At 42.3% G+C, this 26,824-nt stretch overlaps 1 protein-coding gene across 1 annotated transcript in view; it reads right to left on the bottom strand.

Annotated features, from left to right (window-relative positions):
- The window catches only part of man1a1 (mannosidase, alpha, class 1A, member 1), a 358,244-nt gene that overhangs the window by 192,030 nt on the left and 139,390 nt on the right, over nucleotides 1-26,824 (bottom strand). Inside the window, exon 3 of the mRNA XM_078399598.1 lies at nucleotides 25,181-25,296. Within this exon, the coding sequence (XP_078255724.1) occupies nucleotides 25,181-25,296 (116 nt within the window). The remainder of the gene's footprint in view (nucleotides 1-25,180; nucleotides 25,297-26,824) is intronic.

Here is a 26,824-nt window from a genome sequence, read left to right as displayed (position 1 = left end):
CCTCATATTTCATTTGGGAAGCTTTCAACCCAGCGGTATGAATATTGATTTCTCTAATTTCAAGTAACCCTTGCATTCCCTCTCTCCGCCTCTACCCCATCCTTATCATCCTGCCTGTTCGCATCCATATATACCTTCATTATCACTTATTCCACAGCCAACAATGGACCATTGTGGGCTCCACTTTTCCTTGGTCATTGGTGCTGGCTCTGATTTGTTCTGAACCTTTTAACACCTCTAGTTTCCCTTTCCCCTGCCTGAAGAAGGGTTTCAACCCAAAACGTAGCCTATTACTTTTCTCCAGAGATGCTGCCTGACACACTGAGTTGCTCCAGCATTTTCGTGTCTATCGTAGATGACTACTTTGGGTAATGATAAGTTTTAAGAAGCTTTTTCAAAAAGAGGAAAGAGTGCTATCAAGATTTAGGAAAGGAATTATAGAGATAGATGTCTTAGCACCTGTAGCTATAGTCAGTAAATGAAGCAAATAGAAATATGGCTATCAAGATAGTCCAGAGTTATGGGCTTTAAAATACAGACATAAAGCTATCAGAATCTGGGACAAGGAGGTCAATAGAAACATAGTAAAATGGGTGCAGGATTAGTCCATTCGGCCCTTCGAGCCAGTACTACCATTCAAGAAGATCATGGCTGATCATCTAAAATCAGTACCCCATTCCTGCTTTTTCCCCATATCCCTTGATTCGTTTAGCCGCAAGAGCTAAATCTAACTCTCTCTCCAGTACATCACCAGCAGTTACAACTCAAGTATTTGTGCTATTTTTTCCTGATGTGACTGGACTCACAGAGCCGAAGTGAGTCAAACTGGTGAGTCCTTATGCTTACCATTGACGAAGGAGTGAAGCGATATTTCTTGACGCAAAAACGACAACAGAGAGATCTTCACAAAATTTCCGTTTAGTTAGTCGTTTATTGAAGTAATAATACAAACAGATTAGTATATCTCCTGTCGTATAACTTCTGTGGTATAACTTCTGTGGTGTAACTTCTGTGGTAAAACTTCTGTGAACTTAATATCTCACCGTCGCTCCTACGTATCTTGTTATTGACTTGCTAAAACCTTATATCTTAGCAGGCTCCTCTCGTGACTGGCATGGCTTGCTAAAACATATCTTACCAGGCTCCTCTAGTGTCTGAAGCATTACGTCAGTGCTGGCTGAATTATACTCATATTCTAACTCCTCCCCTGGCTCCTCCCAGTCCATATATGTCCATTCTGAAGATATATGTAAGCCTAGTACTCATCTCATGACAACCCCCAAGCATCCAAAAATAATACAACAGGATACGAAATAATATAATATGCTAAAATAGCTAATAAACACAAATGCTTCCTACACACCGCCCCCTAATTGTTCTAAGCATAAAATGAAACAATTACTAATAAACATTAAAAGGAGCCATAAAAACATTCAAAAAAGCATGCACTATATATTGGCATCTAATCTACTACAATGATTCTTCAATCTTCAAGGCCACCAGTCTTTGCAGTACTCAGGTTTCAGCGTCTAGGAGCAGACATATCTTCGGAATCGGTCTTTCCAAAATGTTGCTCTTAGTCTGAAGTTGAATTGTGCGCACAAAACCTTGTGCATCTGGTATAGTCTCCAATATTCTGCTTATTAGCCAGGAGCTTCATCAATCTTCTTCTTTTCCAGCTAAAGAAGCGGTCTGCTGTTAATCCTCTTGATGGTCCATCTGCAGGATTTTCCTTTGTGCCAACATATCTCCATGGTGATACATCAGTAGTATCCCTTACAAAAGAGATTTTGTTTGCTACAAATGTTTGAAAGCATTCGGTTTCGTTGTTGATGTACTTAAGCACAGTTGTGCTATCAGCCCAGAAGATGGATTTGTCCAGTTGAAGCTGTAATTCCTTTTGCAGCATTGTGTCAACTCTGGATTTTCCCATTCTGAAGTCGTGATTGTACTGCTTGACCAGAAGCTCCTCTTGGCTGGCAATCGATATTCGATTGACAGCAGCGGCAGGGCATCCATTCCCATCCCTGCTGTCGTGATCTCTTCTCAGGAGACTATAGAAGACCCATCCCAGTAGGGTTTTCACAGCGTATGGTCCATCTCCTTGACAATTGACCAGCTCCCGCCGTTCCAATACCTTTGAAGCGTTTGCCGCGATGACTAGGTCAATGCCAGAGTCAATTTCGGGAATATTGACATCCTTCAAGTAAGGCCATTGCTTCAGGTCTTCTTGGCTGGGAATGTTTAACTGAGAAACATTGTTTGTTCTTATGTGTAAACACATGAGATAGTTGAATAAAATCATCTTTATCCAGACTAGATATTTCCAAACCTGAGATAAGACAACTGGTCACAGGCTTCAATTGATTCATGGTACCAATGAGAATTTCGATCATTGGTCCTGAAATGTTCAGCCTTCTGATCAAGCTTTCTGTGCAGAAGGTAGATGAGCTTCCATGATCCAAAAAAGCATATGTCTGCAACACTGTACTCCCCTTGTGGCTCTTTACTTTTACTGGTATAATGGGGAAGATGGAGGTTTCATCACTGGCCCTGATATGGTTACACGTCTGAGATGGAAGAGCAGCATCACCCGCAATTGGCTTTTCATTCTGTTCTGGTTTCCTTTCCTTGTCCTTTTGTTCAATATGAAGTATTTCAGGATGATCTTCTTGCACCTGTGATTCTACAGGTTCTGTAGTCGTTACCAAACAGCTTTTGGTGTTTGCGGCTTTTCTCTTGCCTTAGCAAAGGTAGGGCCTTTGACAGTTCCTCTTTTCAAATAAGAGTTCATCCCATCAGCTACTGTCGAGCTGTATCTTGATTTCCTAGCCTCAAGTACATTGAGTCTTGTCTTGGCTGCTGCTATTGCAGCACCCAGTTCCAATTGTTCCTTCCGTCTTCTCAACTGTTCCTTCTTCCTCTTCTGTTCTTCCTCCATTTCCAGTTGTCTTCTCTTCAGTTCTTCCTCCAACTGTTTTTCTTGTGCCTCAATCTCTTCATTGAGCTGGTTAAATTGAATTAAGTTGAATCGTACTTCATTTACATTTTTACTTGATTTCATTAGCTCTATCGTCATTTCCATTAACTTGGTAGCTTGTTTATATCTTGAGTTCAATCATTCTTTCTTTTTTTCTTCTCAGTTGTTCTTCGTTTAATTTCAACTGTCTTTTCTTCTGTTTACTTCTTCTTCAATCTCGCGCTGGCTTTTCAGGGTTGCAACCCATTCCAAGACGTAAGAGAACTTTGAAGTTTCACAAAATGAAGAAAAACCATTTTCCCCTTGGGAATCCATTCGGATGTCATAGAAACATAGAAAGTAGGTGCAGGATAGGCCATTCGGCCCTTCGAGCCTGCACCACCATTCAATATGATCATGGCTGATCATCCAACTCAGTATCCCATACCTGCCTTCTCTCCATACCCCCTGATCCCTTTAGCCACAAGGGCCACATCTAACTCCCTCTTAAATATAGCCAATGAACTGGCCTCAACTACCTTCTGTGGCAGAGAATTCCACAGATTCACCACTCTCTGTGTGAAAAAAAACATTCTCATCTCGGTCCTAAAAGACTTCCCCCTTATCCTTAAACTGTGACCCCTTGTTCTGGAATTCCCCAACATCGGGAACAATCTTCCTGCATCTAGCCTGTCCAACCCCTTAAGAATTTATATATAATATAAGAAAATAACTGCAGATGCTGGTACAAATCGATTTATTCACAAAATGATGGAGTAACTCAGCAGGTCAGGCAGCATCTCGGGAGAGAAGGAATGGGTGATGTTTCGGGTCGAGACCCTTCTTCAGAATTTTGTAAGTTTCTATAAGAATTTTGTACGTTTCTATAAGATCCCCCCACAATCTTCTAAATTCCAGCGATACAAGCCGAGTCTATCAGACCTAAATTCCAGCGAGTACAAGCCGAACATCAGACCTAAGTACAAGCATATTTGTGGGTATCCCTTTAAGACGTATAGACGCAAAGTCGTATCTTCAAAGGAATTCAAAACAAAACTGATAATAAGCAGTGCTCAAGGTCATTTCTTTGTTCTCAGCATTCCTCACAGAAGCCGCTTTCCAATACAGCTTCTGATAAACAGCTTTCCAATAAAGCTTAATGCTGAACTTACAATTCCTGTGCGATTCAGTCTGTCGATGGGTCTCGACCCGAAACGTCACCCATTCCTTCTCTCCAGAGATGCTGCCTGACCCGCTGAGTTACTCCAGCATTTTGTGTCTACCTTCGATTTAAACCAGCATCTGCAGTTTTCTTTCATACACATATATGTGTGTCGCCGCATGATGGCTGCCTCGCCTACAGTCTGTCTGTCCTTTTCAAACTCTTTGTGTTATTTTTGGTAAATTTGTGTAAATGTTCTCTGTTTTTTTTAATGTGGGGGGTGGGAGAGGGGGTCGGGGGGAAACTTTTTTTCAATCTCATACCTTGCCGGAGATGCAAATGTTTTCCGGATCGTATCTCTGGTCGCTCTGCGGCCTAACATCACGGAGCTGGAGGTCTTGCCTGGGACTGACATTGAGTCCCCACGAGGGAGTGGACTTATCATCTGAGCCTGCGATCCCTTGCCTGGGATCGACACTACAATGCAGCCTGCGGATTTTAACATCAGGAACTCGCAGTCTTGGGTTGAGACCGGTCGGGAGCTCCAAAATCTGCACGAAGTTCGACTGGTCCCGACCTGGGGTAGATCGCCGGCGCGGGGGAGCTGAGATCCTCCCCCCCCAATGCCGGAGCTTGATCGCCCCGTCGAGGAAGGCTCGCCACCGGCTACGAGAGTCAAGATCATCCCGTCAACAGAAGGTTAGAGCCCCCGACCGCTGGAGGACAAAGAAGGGAGAGATTGAACTTTTCTTCGCCTTCCATCACAGTGAGGAATGTGGAGGAGTCACTGTGATGGATGTTCATGTTAAAATGTATTTTGTGTGTCCTGCTGCTTTTTATTGTTATGACTGTACGGCAAATGAAGTTCCTCGTATGTTGCAAAACATACTTGGCTAATAAAGTTTTATTGTAATTGTGATTGTGATGTAAGCCTTGTACTCATCTGATGACAACCCCCAAGCATCCAAAAATAATACAACAGGATACAAAATAATATAATATGCTAAAATAGCTAATAAACACAAATGGCTCCTACACTGGCTACTCCATTGAGAGAAGGAATTGGGGAACTGGGGGTGGGGGAAAGTTATGAGAGAATGGAATGTAGTACATTCAATTCCATGACTCAAAACCTAATAAATGAAATGTCATCTTGAAAAACAAATGTTAATAAAATGAAATCAGGTGTTTCCTAATGCTTTGTTCTGACATTCAGAATCCAATCATTTCCCAAGGCAGAGAGGAATACTTTGATGCTGGCTCGAAACAGGAAAATACATTTCTTGAAACAAAAGTAATTAGCCTGCAAAAGACCTCAGAATGTATCTAATTACAGTATTTCCCCAAAGGGAGTAGATAGACAGGCAGAAAAATCAGAACTTGGCTCTGTTGTACTTAACTGACTGTCCACTTGAAACAAAACTTTGTTTTGGTAACAAACCATTTTGCCATTTTACCAGAGGCAGCAAATTAATGAAAATCAAACAAAGAGGATCCTATTTCCCACTGTTAGCCTACATAAATCTGTTTTTAAATAAATAAATAGAGATAGAATGATTTAATGCTACCGAATATGACATGCCCAGGAATAATGAATAGTGAACAGTGAATATAAGGGGAGAAATGTTTTATTTGCAGTGTTGTGGCGGCTCCCAAGGGTCGGGCCATACTACTACCGACCCCTCGGCACGGGAATGGACCAGTCCAGGGAGGCGGTCCAGTACCATGTATATAAGGACAAGGTTTTGGGCGCGAAGCCATTCCGGCAGACTCGACCCGTCTGATAACCGAGGTATAATAAAACATAACGCCCCCGAAATACCTGGCTCCTTGCCTTTATTTCGGGCCTCTATCGCCGCGCCCCATCATCCCGGCCGCGTGGCGCAGGAGGGTGTTCGACGTGGTCCACGGGCTGGCTCACCCATCCATCCGGGCGACGACCGCACTGGTAGCTGCGCGGTTCATGTGGCATGGTCTGCGCAAGCAGGTTGGCCACTGGCCCCGCACCTGCATTCCGTGCCAGACGGCAAAAATTCAACGCCACGTCCTGGTGCCACTCCAAGGGATCGGTCTACCCTGCCGACGTTTCGACCACCTGCACGTGGACATTGTGGGCCCGCTCCCGCCGTCCCGGGGCATCACCCAACTCCTCACGGTGGTGGACCGCTTCACGCGGTGGCCGGAGGCCATACCACTGGCCAATACATCTACAGCCACATGCGCTCGTGCGTTGGCCGCGCACTGGATTGCTCGCTTTGGGGTGCCGGTGGTCATCTCCTCGGACCGGGGGCCACAGTTCACCTCTGAGCTGTGGTCGGCCATGGCCCACCTATTGGGCGTGCGGCTGCATCACACCACGGCCTATCACCCGCAGGCAAACGGCCTGGTGGAGAGGTTCCACCGGCAACTGAAGACAGCGCTGAAGGCGCGATTCTCCGGCCCCGACTGGATGGACGAGCTACCATGGGTCTTGCTGGGCATCCGGACTGCGCCCAAGGAAGACCTGGCTTCATCCTCAGCAGAGCTCGTATACGGGTCCCCGCTCACGGTGCCCGGGGAGTTCGTGCCCTCGTTGTCGGGGCGAGAGGAACCGCTCCCATCCACCCTACAGCGCCTCCGAGAGCGAGTTGGCAAGCTCGCACCCGTGCCGACGTCCCGCCATGGGACATTCCGCCCTTACGTGCCATCGGCCCTCCGGGACTGCACCTTTGTGTTCCTGCGCCGTGACGCCCACCGGACGCCACTCCAGAGGCCGTATGAGGGCCCGTACCGGGTGCTGGAGCACGGACAGACAACCTTTGTCTTGGACATGGGGGGCCGGCCGGAGGCCGTGTCAATTGACCGCCTGAAGCCGGCCCACTTAGACATCGACCAACAGGTGCGAGTAGCTCAGCCTCGGCCACGAGGTCGCCCACCCTTCCGGGACCCACCATCTGTCCCTCCAACTGTGCCTCCGCCGGCCCCTCTGTTGACCGATTACCGTACGCGGTCCGGTCGGGTTGTGTGACCACCAGTGCGTTTCGTGCCTCCGGTTCTGGGGGGGGGGGGGTCCTGTGGCGGCTCCCAAGGGTCGGGCCATACTACTACCGACCCCTCGGCACGAGAATGGACCAGTCCAGGGAGGCGGTCCGGTACCATGTATATAAGGACAAGGTTTTGGGCGCAAAGCCATTCCGGCAGACTCGACCCGTCTGATAACCGAGGTATAATAAAACATAACGCCCCCGAAATACCTGGCTCCTTGCCTTTATTTCGGGCCTCTATCGACGCGCCACAGTGTCATTGAGAGACAGGGTGGATGGAGAAGAGTGGAAGGGGGGGAGGGGGGTCAAAAATGGGGGCCATGCATGTCGAGGGGCCAGGTAATCAGGAAATAAGGGAAAGATCAACAAGATAGTTGAGGCCATGGTCTGGGCAGGTGATGGAGGGACAGAATTGAGAGGACTCTGTCGTCTGACACAAGGAACAGAAAGTGCTGGAATAAATCAATGGGTCATGCAGCCTCTGGAAGTCGTGGAAAGGCGACGTTATTGGTCAGGCCCTTCTTCAGATTGATTGTAGATGGGGAGAGAAATCTGGAAAAGCGGTGGGGGAGGGACAAGGACTGGCACGTAATAGTTGGATACAAATGGGAAGGTTTTTGATTGGCAGAGGGGTGGACAGAGGCTAGAGACGATAAGTAGACTAAGGGAGACCGAAAGGAGATAATAAGGAGTGAAGAGGTTTGAAAGATGAGTGAAATGTAAAGCCAGAGGGAGGGATACACATGGAAGGATATTGGGGTTGGAGGGGAAACAGGGTGATGAGATTGGGCTAGGGAAAGTGGGAGAATGTGTCAGGAAAGAATGGACGGGGGAAGGAGAAGAATATAAAGTATAGGTCAGGGTGTTAACTAAAATTGGAGAATACAATGTTTATACTATGAGGTTGTAAACTCGCCAAGCTTACAAGCCAAGACTCTGTCTGGCCCTCAGAAGAGAATGGATCCCTGACATTGTCTGGACGAAGTGGTATGAAGAAGGTGGAGGTTGTGCAGAAGTAACTGTAGGTTGTGAATCCAGTTACTTAGCTACAAAATTGTGATGGGTGTAAAAGAGCTGCTTTAAATCAGCAATATCTACCCATATCACCCTTAGCCGGTCCCATTATACTTATGCATGATCAAGGAATCACAGTGCACTTTCTTTCTTAGGGATTTGAGAACATTCAGCACATTCACAATGAATCTCTTGAACTTCATAGATGCACTACTAAAAACATTCTGATGGGATCCATCTCAGCCTGTAAAGGCAATTGCTCTGTTCTTCACCACTTAATCTGCAGAGTAGCCCAGTCTATCACAGGTTCCTCACATTCTTCCATCCACTCCATCTTCATGGTTCATTGCATCAGAAAGACTGGTAGCATTGTCAAGAATGGTTAGCACCTCAGGCATTCCCTTTTCTCTCTTCCATCTTTTGGGAGAAATTAAAGGACCTTGAATGGGAGAAGGCAGGAGAATAGGGTTGAGAGGGAAAGATAGATCTGCCATCTGGGATGCTGGAGGGGCACAGTTAGTTGTCACGATGGAGGTGCAGGAATGATTTTCTCAAAGAGTAGCAATTGGTGAGGATGAGATTAAGTAGGGAATCTCAACCACTACTCCTTAAGATAAACTTCAGCGTTTCCAGAGCAACAACAATTCAATTTCAATACTACTATCTTAGTCTGAGTACCAATAGAAAAGGGCACATAATGCACCAGTATATATTATGAAAGCTTTCATGAAAGAAATAGTAGATATAAAAAGAGATCAGAATATAATGATGACACTAATTGTTGATTTCCTTTCAGAATGAAGGTCATTTTGTTTTACATTATGGGGTTTTTATTCATTTTTGAAATGTATTTAATGACAATTTGTTATTGTTGACACTGTCCATCCTTCTTGAACTGCTGAAGCCCATACAACAAAGTTACTCTCGCATTGCTGCTAAGTCAGAGATTTCATACAGCACATAAATCAATCTTGCCTGTGATGTACATATTCATACCCGGGTCATATCGCACGCAGGAATAGAGAGCACTGGTAAGAGCACATTTATGGGAGCTAGATACCCTCACATTTTTAGCAAGGTAGCATTCAAAAGTAGAGATGGTTTAAAACTTCAAATTCCTAGGAGTAAATATCACCAACGACTTCTCCTGGACCGCCCATATTGAAGCAAAGACCAAGAAAGCACATCAACACCTCTAGTTCCTAAGGCGGATTAGGAAGTTCAGCATGTCCACAGCAACCGGTCATGCTGGTGCAGCGGTAGAGTTGCTGCCTTACAGCGAATGTAGCACCGGAGACCCGGGTTCGATCCTGACTACGGGCGCTGTCTGTCCGGAGTTTGTATGTTCTCCCCGTGACCTGCGTGGGTTTTCTCCGAGATCTTCGGTTTCCTCCCACACTCCAAAGACGTACGGGTTTGTAGGTTAATTGGTTTGGTATAAATGTAAACATTGTCCCTAGTTGGTGTAGGACAGTGTTAATAAAATGGGGATCGCTGGTCGGTGTGGACCCGGTGGTCCGAAGGGCCTGTTTCCGCGCTGTATCTCTAAAAGAAAACCTTCACTGACTTCTACAGATGAGCAGTAGAAAGCATTTTATCGAGATGCATCACAGCTTGGTTTGGGAACAGCTCCATCCAAGACCGCGAGAAATTGCAGCGAATTGTGGACGCAGCCCAGACCATCACACAAATCAATCTTGCTTCCACTGACTCCATTTATACCTCATGCTGCCTCGGCAAGGCCAGCAGCATAATCAAGGATGAGTTGCATCCTGACCACTCCCTCTTCTCCCTTCTCCCATCGGGCAAAAGGTATAGAAATGTGAAAACGCACACTTCCAGATTCAGGGACAGTTTTTCCCAAGTGTTATCGGGCAACTGAACCATCCTACCCCAACCAGAAAGGAGTCCTGAACTATTATCTACCTCGTTGGGGACCCTCAGATTATCTTTGATCAGAATTTACTGGGTTTACCTTGCACTAAACATTATTCCCTTATCATATATCTATACACTGCGAATGGCTCGATTGTAATTATGTATTGTCTTTCCGCTAGCTGGTTAGCATGCAACGAAAGCTTTTCACTGTACCTCGGTACACGTGACAATAAACTAAACTGAAACTGAAAAGTGAAAATGACAGAAATGATTTATGACATCATATGGTGTAACACATCACTTTCCCTGTATGTGTTAAAACTCTTCATGCGCAGTGAATTATAATTTATCATAATGTGACACATTATTGCACAAAGCCTTACTGTTCTGACTTTACATGTAGTCATTTGTGCTCGTTAAGGTTGCTGTTTAATTCTGAGTTTCATATATTAAAAAAAGACTCCTTGTTACCCCCATAATTTAACATTGAAACATATCTTAAGGGATAAAGTGGTGTGTACTGAGAGTTTAATTTTGGATTATTGCATAAACATTGTCAGGACTGGTAAATCTCAGACTGTAAAAGAAGTGTGAGTCAGAGGGTAATGGTATTTTCTGGAAATTGACATTTCAGCTTGAGCTATTTATCGACTTCTCCTGGCAATCAAATAATAGGAAAAAAAAACAAATTATTTTGAACATTTAATGCACATTTTAACTGAATTTTATTATTCTGGATTTGTGGCTTTGCTAAAGCTACACAAACCACAGAAGCCTATTTTTGAGATAATTTTCTGTCAATTCATCATAATTCTCCTAAAATTTTATTGTAGATATGATGGTAAGGAATTGATGGACGTTCACTTTGCATATATCCATGCATATAAGGTCAGTACATCCACTACATTTGTGTGCTAATGCTATGGAGCAAAACCTGATCTCCAGTTGCTTTGGATCTCCTAGCCAGTGCATTAAAACCGCTCTTTGACAAGTCTGGTGGCAGAGGGTGTGCAACTACCAACACTTGCAAGACTACTTCTGCTCCTCAGAGCTGAAGAGGAAGCAAATTACCCTGGTTCCTAGGAGATTACTTAAGAAGATGACAATAACACAAAAATGTGCACTTGGCACGTACTTTAAATTAGAAAGAGACAGTTTGTTGGTACTTTCAGATAATTGGACTGATATTTGAATTTCTGAATCAATATTACAATGTAATTTGATGTTACTCACTTTAACAAATTCCAGTTAATTAAAATAAACTTTTGTCTTGCTTAATCCGGCTAAATTTTTATTCCAAGATTTCTATGTAATGCAGGAAATTTAGCTGCCAAGCATTTCTTATGAAATTAGCAAGCAGTTTTGGGTGTGTGCACCCAACAAATGAAACATCAGTACATGCGGGGACCAGTCACATTGCAACATCAGCACATGCGAGGGCCAGCCACATGGCAACGTGAGCATAAGCATCAGCACATGCGGGGACCAGTCACATTGCAACATCACCACATGCATCAGCACATGCGAGGGCCAGTCACATTGCAACATCAGCACATGCATCAGCACATGCGGGGACCAGTCACATTGCAACATCACCACATGCATCAGCACATGCGGGGACCAGTCATATTGCAACATCGCCAAATGCATCAGCACATGCGAGAGCCAGCCACATTGCAACATCAGCACATGTGAGGGCTAGCCACACAGCAACATTAGTACATGCATCAGCACATGCGACGGCCATCTACACATTAGACTTCATGTAAACATCAGACTTCATGTAATGTTGGGGTTTTCTAGACGGGGAGAATGTTGAGCTCTGATATTGAGAGGTCAGCAGGATCATTGAGATTTTGCCAGCTGGTGCATACCACAGCTACTGAAGCAATCTGCAAGTGGCGAAGGTGCAGCCATTCCTGCCATCATATTGATATCATAGTTGTGTGGTGTCGGCTATGGATTTATTATAAAGCCTGGTGTAACTGCCACTTAAGTGGCAGCATGTTATACTACAATTCAATTGGCATAATTTGATGTTGAAGGAAAAGTTAAATAAATGAGAAACACAAAAATCATTACCGTGCCGAGTTACCTTGATGTTTTTTAAATATTTCATTCTTATAGAAAGTAAATTAACTATAATTCAAAGTTAGTAATTACAGGGCATTACTTTAAAAAAAATTCAATTTCTTAATCATCTGAGAAAAAAATCATGCCATAGAATTAAATATGATTTCCTCCTTCATTCATCATACAGCTCTACCCTTAATGTTTCTGCAGGCTATAATCTATATCTATTCATTTCCGCCAGTACAAACTAACATTATACCAGTAAGTCTGGCAAAGCAAAATGTTTATTGCAAAATCTTGATCTCAAAGCTTTTAAGTAGACTATGAAAGTCTTATTATTTTCAGTTCTTCAAACTATTTTGTATCTTTCATTTTCAACTATCACCCCTCATCCTTAACAGCTTTGCTCATTGATAATGTATTGATATTTTTGGCTTCACTTTATCTTTTGAGCAAAGGCTCCCTCCAAGATTCCATGCCCTGTTTTGCACCAATAATTTTGTTCACAACTGTGGTTAAATATAACATTTTAATATCAATCCATCTAAGACCTAACCTCCTCCCTGTTTTAGGAAACTCCAAAAATAACTCTTTTTCTCCTTCTATCAACTGCTCTTCTTACAATATTTGCTTTTCTCTGAATGCATTCAAGAGAGAGCTAGATAGAGCTCTTAAGGATAGCGGAGTCAGGGGGTATGGGGAGAAGGCAGGAACGGGGTACTGATTGAGAATGATCAGCCATGATCACATTGAATGGCGGTGCTGGCTCGAAGGGCCGAATGGCCTCCTCCTGCATCTATTGTCTATTGTCTATTGTCTAAAAAGCAAAAGATTTTGATTTTACACGACTTTCATAGTTTCAGATATTGCAAAAATGTTTTAAATGACCTTATTGTTGAAATGTAGGCATTGTCATTATGTAGTAAACAACTTACACACAGCAAGCACCCTGTTGCACAATAATTTGAAATACAAACTATCGACATACAAAACGTAGATTATGCTGGTGGCTTTGTCAAGCCAGAGCGAAGCGTAGATGGAGACGATGGAAGGGAGGTTGGTTTGTATAATGGACTAGTATGTGTTTACAAACTCTGCAATTTCTTGTGGTCTTGGATGTAATTGTTCCCAAACGTTGCTGTGATGCATCCCGCTAAAATGCTTTCTACGCCACATCTGCAGAAGTTGTTGGGGACATGCCGAACTTCCTAAGCCTTCTCAGGAAGTAAAAGCATTGGTGTGCTTTCTTGGCCATAGCTTTGATGTGGCTGGTCCAGGCCAAATTATTGGTAATATTTATTCCCAAAAGCTTGAAGCTTTCGACCATCTCTACTTCGAAGCCATCAATGTATACTGGGGTGTGTGCACTGCTTTGCATCCAGAAGTAGATTACAATCTCCTTTGGCTTGCTGACATTGAAGGAGAGGTTGTTGTCCTGGAACCAGGTTCCGAGATTCTCTATCTCTGAAGCATTTTACCTGAACACTGGCGCTCTGTCTTCCAAGGCTTACCGGATCTCTGAGTTGCTAACCATTTTAATTCCCCTTCCCATTCCCACACAGACCTCTGTCGTGGGCCTCCTTTATTGTGGGAACACATGCAAATTGGAGGAACGGCACATCATATTTCGCTTGGGTAGCTTACAACTGATTGGAATGAACACGGACATCTCCAATTTAAGGTCATCTCTAACAAACCCTCTCCCCCCCTCCCACCTCTGCGCCACCCCACCTTCACCTGCATCCCAACTGCACATGCACCTATTTCTCCCCTTTTCCCTCCACCTACATTCTTTCTTCTGGCTTCACAATTCTCAACTCTGCAATCTTTTTCTCTCTCATCTCTGGCCTTTGTCCATCCGTCTGTCTCGCAACCCCACCCTCCCCACGTGTGTTCACCTATTTTCCTGCCATGCTTTGTCCTGCCTCTCCTCTCTTCAAGTTTTCTTCCCTCACCCTCCCCCACCCCCCCACACACAATGTCTGAAGAAGGGTCCCGAGCTGAAACGTCACCTATGCATGTTCTTCAGAGATGCTGCCTGACCTGCTGAGTTACTCCAGCATTTGTGTCTTTTTTTGATGAGATCAGTAATAGTTTAAAAGATGTTGGCCTAGTGTTCACCTATGGAGTTTTGGTCAAAGGACAGGTATTAGGAAATCTGGCACCCGACCTCAGCACCGTAGAAGTCAGCCTCTGAGACTGCCTTGTCGGTGAATTTGATAACAACATTTGGATCATTACTGATTGAGTGGAGGGCTGTGCATTCAGAGGGGTTGAGATTAGAAGGGGTAGGAGGCGTGGAGAAGTCAAGGCAGTTGATGTTGTGCGGGCAGATGGAAATTACTGGTCCAGAGAAGGTAGAAGGCCGGAGTCCACGACAAGAAATTATTGGTCCAGAGAAGGTAGGAGTCCACGACAAGGAAGAGTGTTGGAAGAGTGTGTCCTAACGGTTGTCACTGGGAGGCAAGGACTCTTTGCCAGGGAAAAATGCCCGGTGGTGGAGGTGACAGAAGAAGAGCTCAAAGAGCAACACTGTTAAGGTGTGGTTTAAGGGGTACAAAGATAAGGCATCTGCTGTGGAAGGACCATTCTGCATTGGAAAGTCGGAGGTCGGGAAAGATGGTGAAAAACAAACAAGGGTTCAGTGTTGGGGTCTGACCCAGATTCTAAGGAGGGCAGAGATGGGGGAGGGGCTTGCGGGAGGTGGGGGCTGGATGGTGCACTCAAGGCAGGAAAATTGCTAGTGTCTAATCATGAGGACTGTGACAACAGGGTACTTAAATCAATGGGATTTCATATAGTCAACATAGGGGAAATTGTGCTGGAGTTTTTTAAGTTTGTAACTGATTGAGTTAGGATACAAAAAATAGATTTTCAAGTATAATTAATTGATGACATTTACATCCAGAATAGACCCTTAACACCATAGACACACTTTGTTACTGGAGATCAGTTGTGTATTGAAGCATGTAAATGCATAAACTCTTCATTAACTACTCATGTGGATGCGCAAGATGTGTCTGCATTGTATTATAACAATCTCATTCAACAAAGTTTATTATATTAACTGACTGTCAATCAATTCACAAACGTTGAAAGTATTTTCTTCAAAAACGTTGCCTCCAAAATTAAAAGCCAAAAATAGAAAAGAATATTAAAATGGCTGAAACATTTAACTGGTTAAAATGTGGGAAATTATAGTGCTACATTTATAAAACAACTAGACCAAGTAGACCCGTTGGGCCCAACCCTCTCCTGCATTTGTATTTGTATTTGTATTTGTACCTCCCCTCCCCTCCCCTCCCCTCCCCTCCCCTCCCCTCCCCTCCCCTCCCCTCCCCTCCCCTCCCCTCCCCTCCCCTCCCCCCTCCCCCCTCCCCCTTCCCCTTCCCCCCACTCCATCCCCCACTCCATCCCCCTCAACCCCCCTTATCCTCCTCCCCATCCCTCCTTCCCCCCCTCCCTCCATCCCCCCTCCCTCCCCCCTCCCTCCCTCCCTAGGAGATAGATTTAAACTTTGAAATGTGAATAAGTTAAAAAATATAACATCGATTTCAATGAAACTTCTTCCATTAGCACCAAAGGGACAATGGTGAGTAAGGTGAGCCTAAAATTGTCGCGCTATCGTGTAACGTTTTGGCTGTACTTCAGAAACAAACAAGAGTTTTAGTATATAGATAAAGAGAAACAGAGGAAGCCAATAAACATCAACAGCTTGTTTGTAGATGAAATTGTACCTTAAATATTCAACAGTTTAGATTAATATTACAACAGCAAGGCTATTTCTGATGTTGGAGTCCATTTATTAGTAATAATAAGCGGGAGAGGTGAAAGATATTTCCATCAGCACAAAGCACTGAGATTCTCTCAGAACCTTAAGATTAAATGGTGAAATAAAATGGGAATACATGAGGCATGCAAACAATAATGTATGGGCAATTAGAAATGTGATAAAAACAGTTATGCAAATTTTGTTCAAAGATTTCAAATTTAAATCTTTTAAAGTGCAAGATATGGTATTTCTCAAATCGTTGAAAGCATTTTTAGATTTGTATTTTTCATCAAGGGTAAGTGTTCTGCAATTTTTGACATGTCATGGATTAAACTGTGACCGCAAAAACATTATAATGATCTTTCCAGTTGATCAATTCATGAGTCTTGAATTTGATGTAAGGAAATTACCAGTAAGTGAAAATCTAGATACTTCAGAGGTCACAGCTTAGTATCATAGTATATAAATGTCAAAATCGTAAACAGCAGTCGGAGATGTAATAGCTCTGCTTATTGCTTTCGAAATAACTAAATAACTTTGTTACTTGGGAATTTATTAATGGTGAATGTTTCCATTTTTGCGCTTCTAGCTACTTTTGATGGAAGCAGAGTTGAGTAATTAAGATGACCCTGCTGCCTCCAAATGTATTGAGAGTTTAAGGTGGCTTATGTAGTTACCTCGGTTTTTCCAACATCAGAAACATTGACCACAAAAATAAAGGTCCCCAAGTTATTGCTTCAATATATTTGATGGTGCCAAAATACCCACTGTGTCACCCCAATGATGTTTACAAACTCCCACAAAGACCACAGTCTTCATTGGCAAAGCTCCCAGAACAATATTGTTGGGTTTTCCATGTAACAGCGCACTTTGTCATTCTTAGTACCATCCATTTACTAGGATGAGCTACAGCTGACAGCATTTGATCTAGCAGCAGCAATGTCAGCAGCCAGTGCTTAAAGTAGCATCAGCATATTATAAATAGTACTCCTCCAGCCACAGTAGCTCTGCTGCCTCAAAAGTGGGTGTGGCAATGATGGGAAAGTGAGAGTTTACACATGGGATTAGAAGAATTTGCAAGAGGCTGGTGGAAGGCAGCAGCATGTTCTTTGTGCAAGGGGTCACTAAATCCTTCCAAGCTACAGGCAAGCACTCCTGATCGGTTGTTGCAGGGAGGTAGACACAAAATGCTGGAGTAACTCAGCGGGTCAGGCAGCATCTCTGGAATGAAGGAATGGGTGACGTTTCAGGTCGAGACCCTTCTTCAGACTGTAGTTGCAGGGACATCTCTTGGGGGCAACATAATGGGAATGCTGCTTACAAATGCTTGCAATTTGGGGAAAACTCTTGATGTTTGCAAATCTCCATGCTGGCTCTGCCTGTTCCTACAGGCTGACGGAAAAGTAGACGTATTTTCATCCTGAGTATTCAGGATGGATGTCCTCTGTCACTGGCCAGTGAGCAACATACTGAAATATGTCAAAGCTCAGATTGGTGAGCAGCCTGGAATGATCGCGAGGTTAGGAAGCCAAAAATGATCGCGCCCTTGATCGACGGGACAAAACTCTTGTCTTTGAAGTTGCAGGGATTTATAGATCTCATTGAACATTGTCTTGATGTACATGCATTGCTCTACAGGGAAGTCCAGTAATGATAATTCAGCAATTAATATGTTAGGTCAAGTCAGTTTTGAGCGTAAAAAGTAATTGAAGATGCAAGGAAGGCTGTGTCTTAATTATAAGCAGAGTAAGCTGCAAAATTGCAGAATGCTGTGGTGCAACTTGATAAAGAAGGCAGATTGAGTGCTAACCCTCTTTGCATCGCAGAGAGTGCAGAGGGGATTCATCAGAATGTTACCTGGATTGGAGTACTTTAGTCATGGAGTGAAATTAGATAGATTGGGCTGGTTTTCCCTCGAGTAAAAGACGCTGAAGGATAACCTAATAGAAGAATATAAGGTTGTGAGAGGCACAAATCGGGCAGGTAATCAAAAAATACCTTTTTCCCCATGAAGGAGGTATTAAAGACAAAGGGCACAGGTTTAAATGGAAAGGAGTTTTAAAGGAAATCTGAAGTATTTTTACACAGGTATCTGGAACGAGCTGCCAGAGCAAGTGGTGGAATCAGATGCAATTACTATGTTTAAGAGACATTTAGATAGGCACTTAAATTGGCAAGGCTCAGAAGGATACAATTAAGGTCATAAGTGATAGGAGTAGAACTAGGCCATTCAATCACTGATCTATCTCTCCCTCCTAACCCCATTCTCCTGCCTACTCCCCATAACCTCTGACACTTGTACTAATCAAAAATCTATCTATCTCTGCCATAAAAATCCCCACTGATTAGGCCTTTGTTGCAAAGAATTCCACAGATTCACCACCCTCTTACGAAAGAAATTTCTCCTTCTCTCCTTCCTAAAAGAACGTCCTTTAATTCTAAAGTTGGAAAATTGAATTAGTGCAGATGACCCAAAAGGTCAGCATGGCTGTTGTTGACTGAAGGGCTCGATTCTGTGCTATACAACTCTACGATTAAAATTGAATGGTTTATGGTAAACCAGCTAATGAGGGTCAGATATTTAGCAGTAAAATAACAACTGTTGTTTATCAGATTAGTTGGGTTAAAAATCATGCCAATAGAGAATTTTGCACATTGCAATATTAGAGACATCATTTAGTGGAGTATTACACCACAGAACCATCTCCATAAACATGAGAGACAACAGATGCTAGAATCTTGAGCAGAACACAAATTGCTGGAGGAACTCAGTGGGTCAGGCAGCATCTGTGGAGGGGATGGACAGACAATGTTTTGGGTCGGGACCTTTTTTCAGACTGATCTCTAGGGCTGATATTAATCATATTGAAAAGTTAGAGGTCAATTTCCTGCTGGATACTAAGAGACCCCAAAATGAGAATTAGTTTCTCATTTTTCTTGCATTCATTTTGTTTTCCTTTTATTTTGGTATTTCAGAGTCCTTTCTTATCCTCTTAGTTACTAGACACAAATGTTATTATTCATTAGTTTTGTCAAACAATCTTTCAGCTGGCATTATCATCAATTATGTTATTCAACTTCTTCTGGCATCCATCCTAAAACCAATCCCTTCAGTCCAGCCACCTCTCCCATTATCACCTAGTGGTCATCTCCAAGAAGAACACCATGGAAGTCAATTGTAGTGCAAAACTTTAGGGATTGGAACAGCCAGTCCTACTAATCAATCTCTTGCATTTCTGGATGCAGATGCTACACCACTGGCTGAGTATTTCCAGCATTTTCTATTGTATTTCCTATTCCCACCATTGGCAGTATTTTGCTTTTGATGATTATATTTACTGCTCCTGTCATCTGATAACTATATATAAAACACAAACAGGTTTTCTTGCAAATTTCAATTAGCAAGGAAGATGCAAATTTGCAAGTAAGGTGGTAAGTAGATGGATTGAGCGGCCAGAGTTCATAGTTGAGGCAGGTACTGTAACAACATTTAAAAGACATTGAGACAGGCACATGGATAGGAAAGGTTTAGAGGTATACTAGACCACGTGGGCCCGTTGGGCCCAAACCTCTCCTGCATTAGTGCAGCTCCCCCTCCCCCCTCCCCCTCCCCCCTCCCCCCTCCCCCTTCCCCCTCCCCCCTCCCCCCTTCCCCCTTCCCCATTCCCCTCCCCCCCTTTCCTTCCCCCTCACACCATCCCCCTCAAACACCCTTATCCTCCCTCCTCCCCCGCCCACCCTTTCCCCTCCCTCCTTCCCGAGGAGAAAGATTTAAACTTTAAAATGTGAATAACTTTAAAAATAGGTAACACCGAATTCAATTAAACTTCTTCCATTAGCACCAAAGGGATGATGGTGAATAAGGTGTGCCTAATATTGTCGCGCTATTGTGTACCGTTTTGGCTGTAGTTCAGGAACAAACAAACAAACAATAGTTTTCGTATATAGATGGGCCAAGCACAGGCAGGTGGAACTAGTGTAGATGAGGCATCTTGATCAGCATGGGCTAATTGGACCAAAAGGACTGTTTCCTTGCTGAATGACTCTCAACAATTGAGAGATATTAGTGGCAAACATAATCAAAATTGTATCCAGAGAACTTGATCGCAGCAGAGGAAAAAAAAGCAAGAACTGAACTCGACTGTAAGTCATATTTCAAATGACAGTTTGTTCAAAAGATTGTGACAATTGGCATAGAACAGACCACAACATTTCTTTAGTTTCAATCTGACACCATGAGCATTTCGATTTATTCACAAAATGCTGGAGTAACTCAGCAGGCAGGCAGCATCTCGGGAGAGAAGGAATGGGTGACGTTTCGGGTCGAGACCCTTCTTCAGACTGATGCGTCTGACACCATGAGCATTTTGAACTGGATTATTTATTTTAACTTGGGAATGATCAAATCGTATAATTGTCTTCTTCATATTCACTGCCAATCACAAATCATCATTTTGCAATGGCTCATAGCAGGAGCCAAAAATGGTGCTAAAAAACTGAAGAAAGGTAGAAACTATTATATGCAAGCTCACGTCCGTCCCTCCCTCAACCCCCTACATGCAAATTCTCCACATCCACACCTCCCACTACACATGCCCCATGCAACTTTTCCAGAATATATGAAGAATTATCTTCATGTCCCTGCAAATGTTGCACTGACCGAGAGCTCTCTGTACAGTTTAGGAGAATATGAAAAAAAAGAGTAGCAACCAGCATGAGAGAAGGTTAGGGGAATCAAACTGCTGCAAACAGGTGTCAGGGGTTATGGGGGGAAGGCAGGAGAATGGGGTTAGGAGGGAAAGATAGATCAGCCAAGATTGAATGGCATAGATGGGCCATATGGCCTTATGACCTTATAACTGGGAAAATTTATATTGAAAGTGTCCAATGTATTGTTCATGTTCAGATGACATCACTGAATGGACAGCACCAGATATAGCCATTTTGTTTGTGTAAGAAGGAACTGCAGATGCTGGTTTACACCGAAGATGGACACAAAATGCTGGAGTAACTCAGCGGGACAGGCAGTATCTCTGGATTGAAGGAATGGGTGGAACACAAAGATCGTTCTATCCAGAGATGCTGTCTATGGCCATTTAGATGTTAAGCTCCATAGGGAGCTTGTTGCAGACTCTTCATAGACACCAACAGGATTGCTAACTTCCTATTGCTTTCTCCCTCACATTCCCATCTAGTATTCTTCACGTGGGAGATCCTCAGTGAAAGCACTTGAAAAAAAAAAACAGCACAGAATATGCTTTGAACAAAATTAGGATCAGTGGAGTGGACAAAGAGAAGGATTTGGGGATACAGCTTTGCAGCATATTAAAGTTAGCATCTCACGATAACTCTGACTACCCACAACTTTCTCCCACCAATCCCTTTCTCCATTCTTCACTAAATGAAAATGTAATGGCTTGGCTCAACTCTTGCCTATCTGGATGTAGCCAAATGATGTCCTGCTGTGACTGTCCATTCTACCCATCACATTGTTACTTCAGAATTCGCCAAATATACCTGTATAATTGTATACTGTATACTGATGCGATTCTCTGCACCACACACTTTTCATTCACAAAGCACAAGAAAGATTGTTCACCAAACTTTTATTCCCAAGGAGGAAAAACAGACTCTTGAAATAAGTTGCTGCTATTGTAATGATATGGAACGGTTGAAAGTGGCAAAATTAATCAGTATTTCCTGTAAGGAACTGACACTTGAAAGGAAAAGGAGTAGAAAAAAGAAATAAAACTGGAACTAGTTTATGATTAGATCTGTTTAACCGTTTAAAAAATATCACTTTTTGTCCACAGGCACAAAAAATTGTTCACAAGATTTTTCCTTGCACTTTAAATCTGACTTTATCTAATGGTTTTGTCCAGCCATCCTTTGCTTTTTACTTTGTCTGAAGAATTTTCTAATTCATTATGCTTTTTACATCATGCCTATAACTCACTTCCTAGCGACTGACAATCACAAGCCATCACTATGAAGTGGGTTATAGCATGTTCACTTGTGAAACAAAGAAAACGTTGAGATGAAGATAAAACTGTTTCCATATAATTCACAGAGCAGTTTCTTGCCACATCCACTCTACAAGAAAGATTAAGCAATTTTAATGGGGCAACTGCTCAGAAAATTAATCCAAACATTTAAAAAATAAATTCTACAAGAATTAGGGAAGTTAATCAAAAAATACACTTTACAAACTCCCATTAGTATTAAAAAACAATCTTCAACTTCAGATTGTGTCAGACACTCCAACTATACTGCAGCAATCTGTAAAATGATGTGGAATTCACAAAAACACCCCCAATTCTTCTGCCTTTATGTCTGCACTTGGTAATTTGCAATGGTTTGTTTCTTTAAAGTACCTGGTACAATAAATAATACTTACTCATGAAACAATCTGATTGCTCTAATTGTATTCACAACAGGCTAATTACTGCTAATTATTGTTTCAGGTCTGGAATCCCCAGCTGTGCTTTAAATCCATTTTAAGATAATACTTTTAGATCAAAACAAATACACCTTGAGAGTTAATTTAAACTAAATGCAGTCATTGAAGTAATTATAAAATTAAAAAATATGAATGTAGGAAGCATATAAATAATCTTTTTCTGTACTATTTTCTTTCTGTTCCTTCATTTGCTTGAGGGCAGTTCGCTATAGCCTTTCAATCTGAGCACAGCTGCTTCAAAACCGAACCAAGATTAATAAATATTTAATGCACTTTAAATTTGTAGTTTTTGACTGTTTACATATTAAAACTTGTCTTTCCTCAACAGGACAGAAAATTAGATAACTTTGTATAAATCCAGAATGTCGCATTTGCAAACTAACCTGAATGCACAGAGCACAATCTTATCAAAGTTTTAGTTGGAGTTCACTGAGCTTTAAAGTCAGACAGACTTTGAACTCATTAAAAAAAACATTTAAAAACTGAAACTGCTTAAATAATTATATATTATATTAGAATCATTCAGGTCATCTTGCTCGTTTGCAACACGATCTTGTCAAAACACAGCTTTAAAAGTAAAGGAGAAATTACATATTTATATTCTCTCTGGATTTCTGAACTTTCTGCATTGTTGATTGCTGTGTATATTTTTTATTGTGTACTGCATTAATGGGCATGTAAAGCTACAACAAGTAATAATTTCATTGTTCTGTTCCCGGTGCATATGACAAGTAAACAATCTTGACTCTGGACTACTCAGGATTTGGAAAACTGCAAATGCTACCTCATTATTCAGAGAGAGGGGACAAACAAACCTACAAAAGGCAGATCTGTCAGTAAACAATGTGTGGAAACTGCTGGGATTTATAAGAGAGTCTGTGCACTTCCACGGTTATCAAACAATAGCAGAAATTCATGAACCAAAGATGGAAAATCCTCCTGGATTAATCCTGTTTTCCAGTTTTTGGTTAACGGTTAAAACAAGGTTAAAGGGCTGCACAGTGGTGCAGCGGTAGAATTGATGCCTCCCAGAACCAAAGACCCAGGTTCAATCCTGACTGCATGTACTAACTGTGCAGAGTTTATAGGTTCTTCCAATGACCGCGTGGGTTTACTCCGGGTGCTTTGGTTTCCTCCCACATTCCAAAGACATGCAGTTTTGAAGGTTCATTGGCTTCTGTAAATTACCCCTAGTGAAGGATGCAAAAGTGGGATAACATAGATCTATTGTACAGGTAATCGATGGTCGCCGTGGACTCGGTGGGCTGAAGGGCCTGTTTCAATGTTGTATCTCTAAACTAAATCCATGTGCCCGTCAAGTACTTTTAAATACAATGAAGATTTCTGCTTCTATCAACCGTTAAGTTAGCAAGTTTCATATTCCCAAAGTGTTCTGTGTCATTTTCTTTTTCTTTTTTGTAAAATGCTCATTAATCCTCACCTCATACCATCTGCTTAACATGGGATCGGCATCATTTTTTTAACTTGTCAATTAAATCTCCTCTTAACCTCCTCTGTTTAAAGAAAATAAACAGTGCCCATGGCAGTTCATGCATGTATAAATTAATCGGATTGTATTCTTGATGATGAAATTGGGAGGACTAAAAGTAGGAATATTGTGTACATGGGCTTCCAAAAATATGTAAAGTACCACCACATAGAACTAACATAGAATATAGATTAGTACAGCACATGAACAGGCACTTCATCCCACTCTGTCTGTGCTAAACATGACGGCAAAACCAACTTTTATCTGCCTATACATAATCCATATCCCCACATTTCCTGAATATCCATATCACCATCCAAAAGTCTCTTCAATTACACTATTGTATTTGTCTCACCACCAACCCCTGCAGTGCATTCCAGACGCTCAACACCCTCAGTGTAAAATACTTGCCCTGCATATCTCCTTTAAACTTTGTCTCTCTCACATCAAAGCTAAGGCCTCTAATCTTTTACATTTACATCCTGGGGAGAAAATGTTCTGACTGTCTACCCTATCTATGCCTCTCATCATTTTATCTGCTTCTATCAAGTCTTCCTTCAGCCTCTGGTATTCGAGAGAACACAGTCTGTCTAAACGCTCCTTGTAGCTAATACCCCCTAATCCAGATATCATTCTGGTAAACCTGCTCTGCACCCTATCCAAAGCTTTTACACCCTTCCTATGATGGGGTGACCAAAGGTGCATGCAATATACCACATGCAGCCCAACCAGATTTTTAACCAAAGTCCGATAAATATGTTGTAATATCATGGCATGTTATCTAGTTTGAAGCACATGAACCCATCAGTGCTGTGTCAACATAGATAAGAGATGAGCTCATGGTAACAAGAGAAATGTGGTGACAATTGTTCTTTTTTCCCCACACTGAGGAAGGCAGTTAGTGCAAGGGCCAGTGAGTGACACAACACAAATCAGATATATTCTTGGATAATTCACAAAAATCTTCAAATCTGTAACTAAAAGTGCCCAATTCTGTTGAAAAATACTGCGACAAAGTTTTGCACCAAATTGTAACCGATCGCACGAGATTAGAGCCCTTATATACATTGTTCCCATCTCTCTTTTTTTGGTGTTCAATAGATTGCTCCAATTTCATGCCATCAAAAATATTGTTTGTTTAGTAAATATCCAGCCAATAGCCTGACTACAATCCTTGACCTTTGCACATACCAACTCTTGCCACACTATCCATTTAAAGTCATTTTCCTGTGCACAGCCTGCATATCTGCCCCAAACATTCAATTTCTTTCAGTTTAAAAAGCTCTCGACAAATGTTCATTTACTTCATCTAGAAGCATAAGAATTTTTTTTCTTCTCGTAAGTACTCACCACATTGAAGTCAAGATTCTTCTCAACCCATTCCTTTGCTTCTTTGAACTCATCATGCATCCCCATGATGTACAGTGAATCCAAGGCATCTACTATTGTTGCTCCTTGAATGTTACCTACAAAAGTAAGATAAAGAAATTTAAGTTTGCTCTCATGTCTCCAGCAGAAAAGAAAAGCAAATGTGATTGCTTCTCTGAAAATATATTACATAGTGTTTCCGAAGATACACAGAAACAATGAAAAGCTGAGAAATAACTATCTTTACCTGCAAATAGGACCTTTGAAAACACCACCATGACTCATGCAAGACAAATGACAGGGAATCATTTGTCTTACTTTTGTGGAAACTGTTCGGATGGTTATGGCTCTTGAGCAGCTTCAAATCAGAAGCACCTGTGTCAAAATCCTTGCCTGTTTTTGTGTGTTCTCCTAATGATAATTTCCCCTTTTTAGTTTCTGTATAATCACAAGTTTCTGTTATTAAGCACCACAATTGTGGCTTCTAAATCCCTTCCAACTTATATGCCAAATAAAATAACCTCAAAATTCTCAGGGCTACATAAGATTGGGGTTTTGATTTTCATGAATGTTTACTCTGCACTGTAATTTAATCACCAATCTGATTCAGACTGACACCAGGATTGCAATGTCTTTTTTTTCAGTTATAATATTTAATGAGCATCATGAACTATTACTGACATCAGAGGATGTGCTTATAATTTATTTGTAATTATTCATTCTCGTTTCATCTTATGAGCAATGACTTTGTATCACCTTTGTCTGGCCATTATATGATCTGTTCAGTAAATTATTAATATAATTTCACCGAGTTTTAATATATCTTTGATGCAAAAGACTTAGCTAAACCAGCCATATACGAGGTGAAGCCTTGATTACTTGGACATGGATTCACAGTCTATAGAAGAATTTTCACTGAACTTACAAAGTCCAATGAAGTCTGGGGGAGGTGGGACCAGTACAAACAGGACGGTCTGCACCTGGGCTGGAATGGAACCAATGTCCTTGGGGGAGTGTTTGCTAGTGCTGTCGGGGAGGATTTAAACTAATATGGCAGGGGGATGGGAACAAGAGCAGAGAGACAGAGGGGTATAAAGTGAGGGTAGAAACAATAGGTAGCAAGGTGAAAAGTAAAAGTGGCAGACAGACAAATCCAGGGCAAAAATCAAAAAGGACCACTTTGCAACATAATTATATAAGGGGCAAGAGTGTTATAAAAACAAGCCTGAAGGCTTTGTGTCTCAATGCAAGGAGTATTCGGAATAAGGTGGATGAATTAAATGTGGAGATAGTTATTAATGATTATGATATAGTTGGGATTACGGAGACATGGCTCCAGGGTGACCAAGGCTGGGAGCTCAACATCCAGGGATATTCTATATTCAGGCGGGATAGACAGAAAGGAAAAGGAGGTGGGGTAGCGTTGCTGGTTAGACAGGAGATTAACGCAATGGAAAGGAAGGACATTAGCTCGGAGGATGTGGAATCGATATGGGTAGAGCTGCGAAACACTAAGGGGCAGAAAACGCTAGTTGGAGTTGTGTACAGGCCACCTAACAGCAGTAGTGAGGTTGGGGATGGCATCAAGCAGGAAATTAGAAATGCATGCACCAAAGGTGCAGCAGT

Source organism: Rhinoraja longicauda, chromosome 5 (assembly GCF_053455715.1).
Source record: "Rhinoraja longicauda isolate Sanriku21f chromosome 5, sRhiLon1.1, whole genome shotgun sequence".
In the NCBI taxonomy this organism is placed as follows: domain Eukaryota; kingdom Metazoa; phylum Chordata; class Chondrichthyes; order Rajiformes; family Arhynchobatidae; genus Rhinoraja; species Rhinoraja longicauda.
The sequence above is the reverse complement of the archived record's forward strand: the minus strand, read 5'-3'. Positions and strand labels throughout refer to the sequence as shown.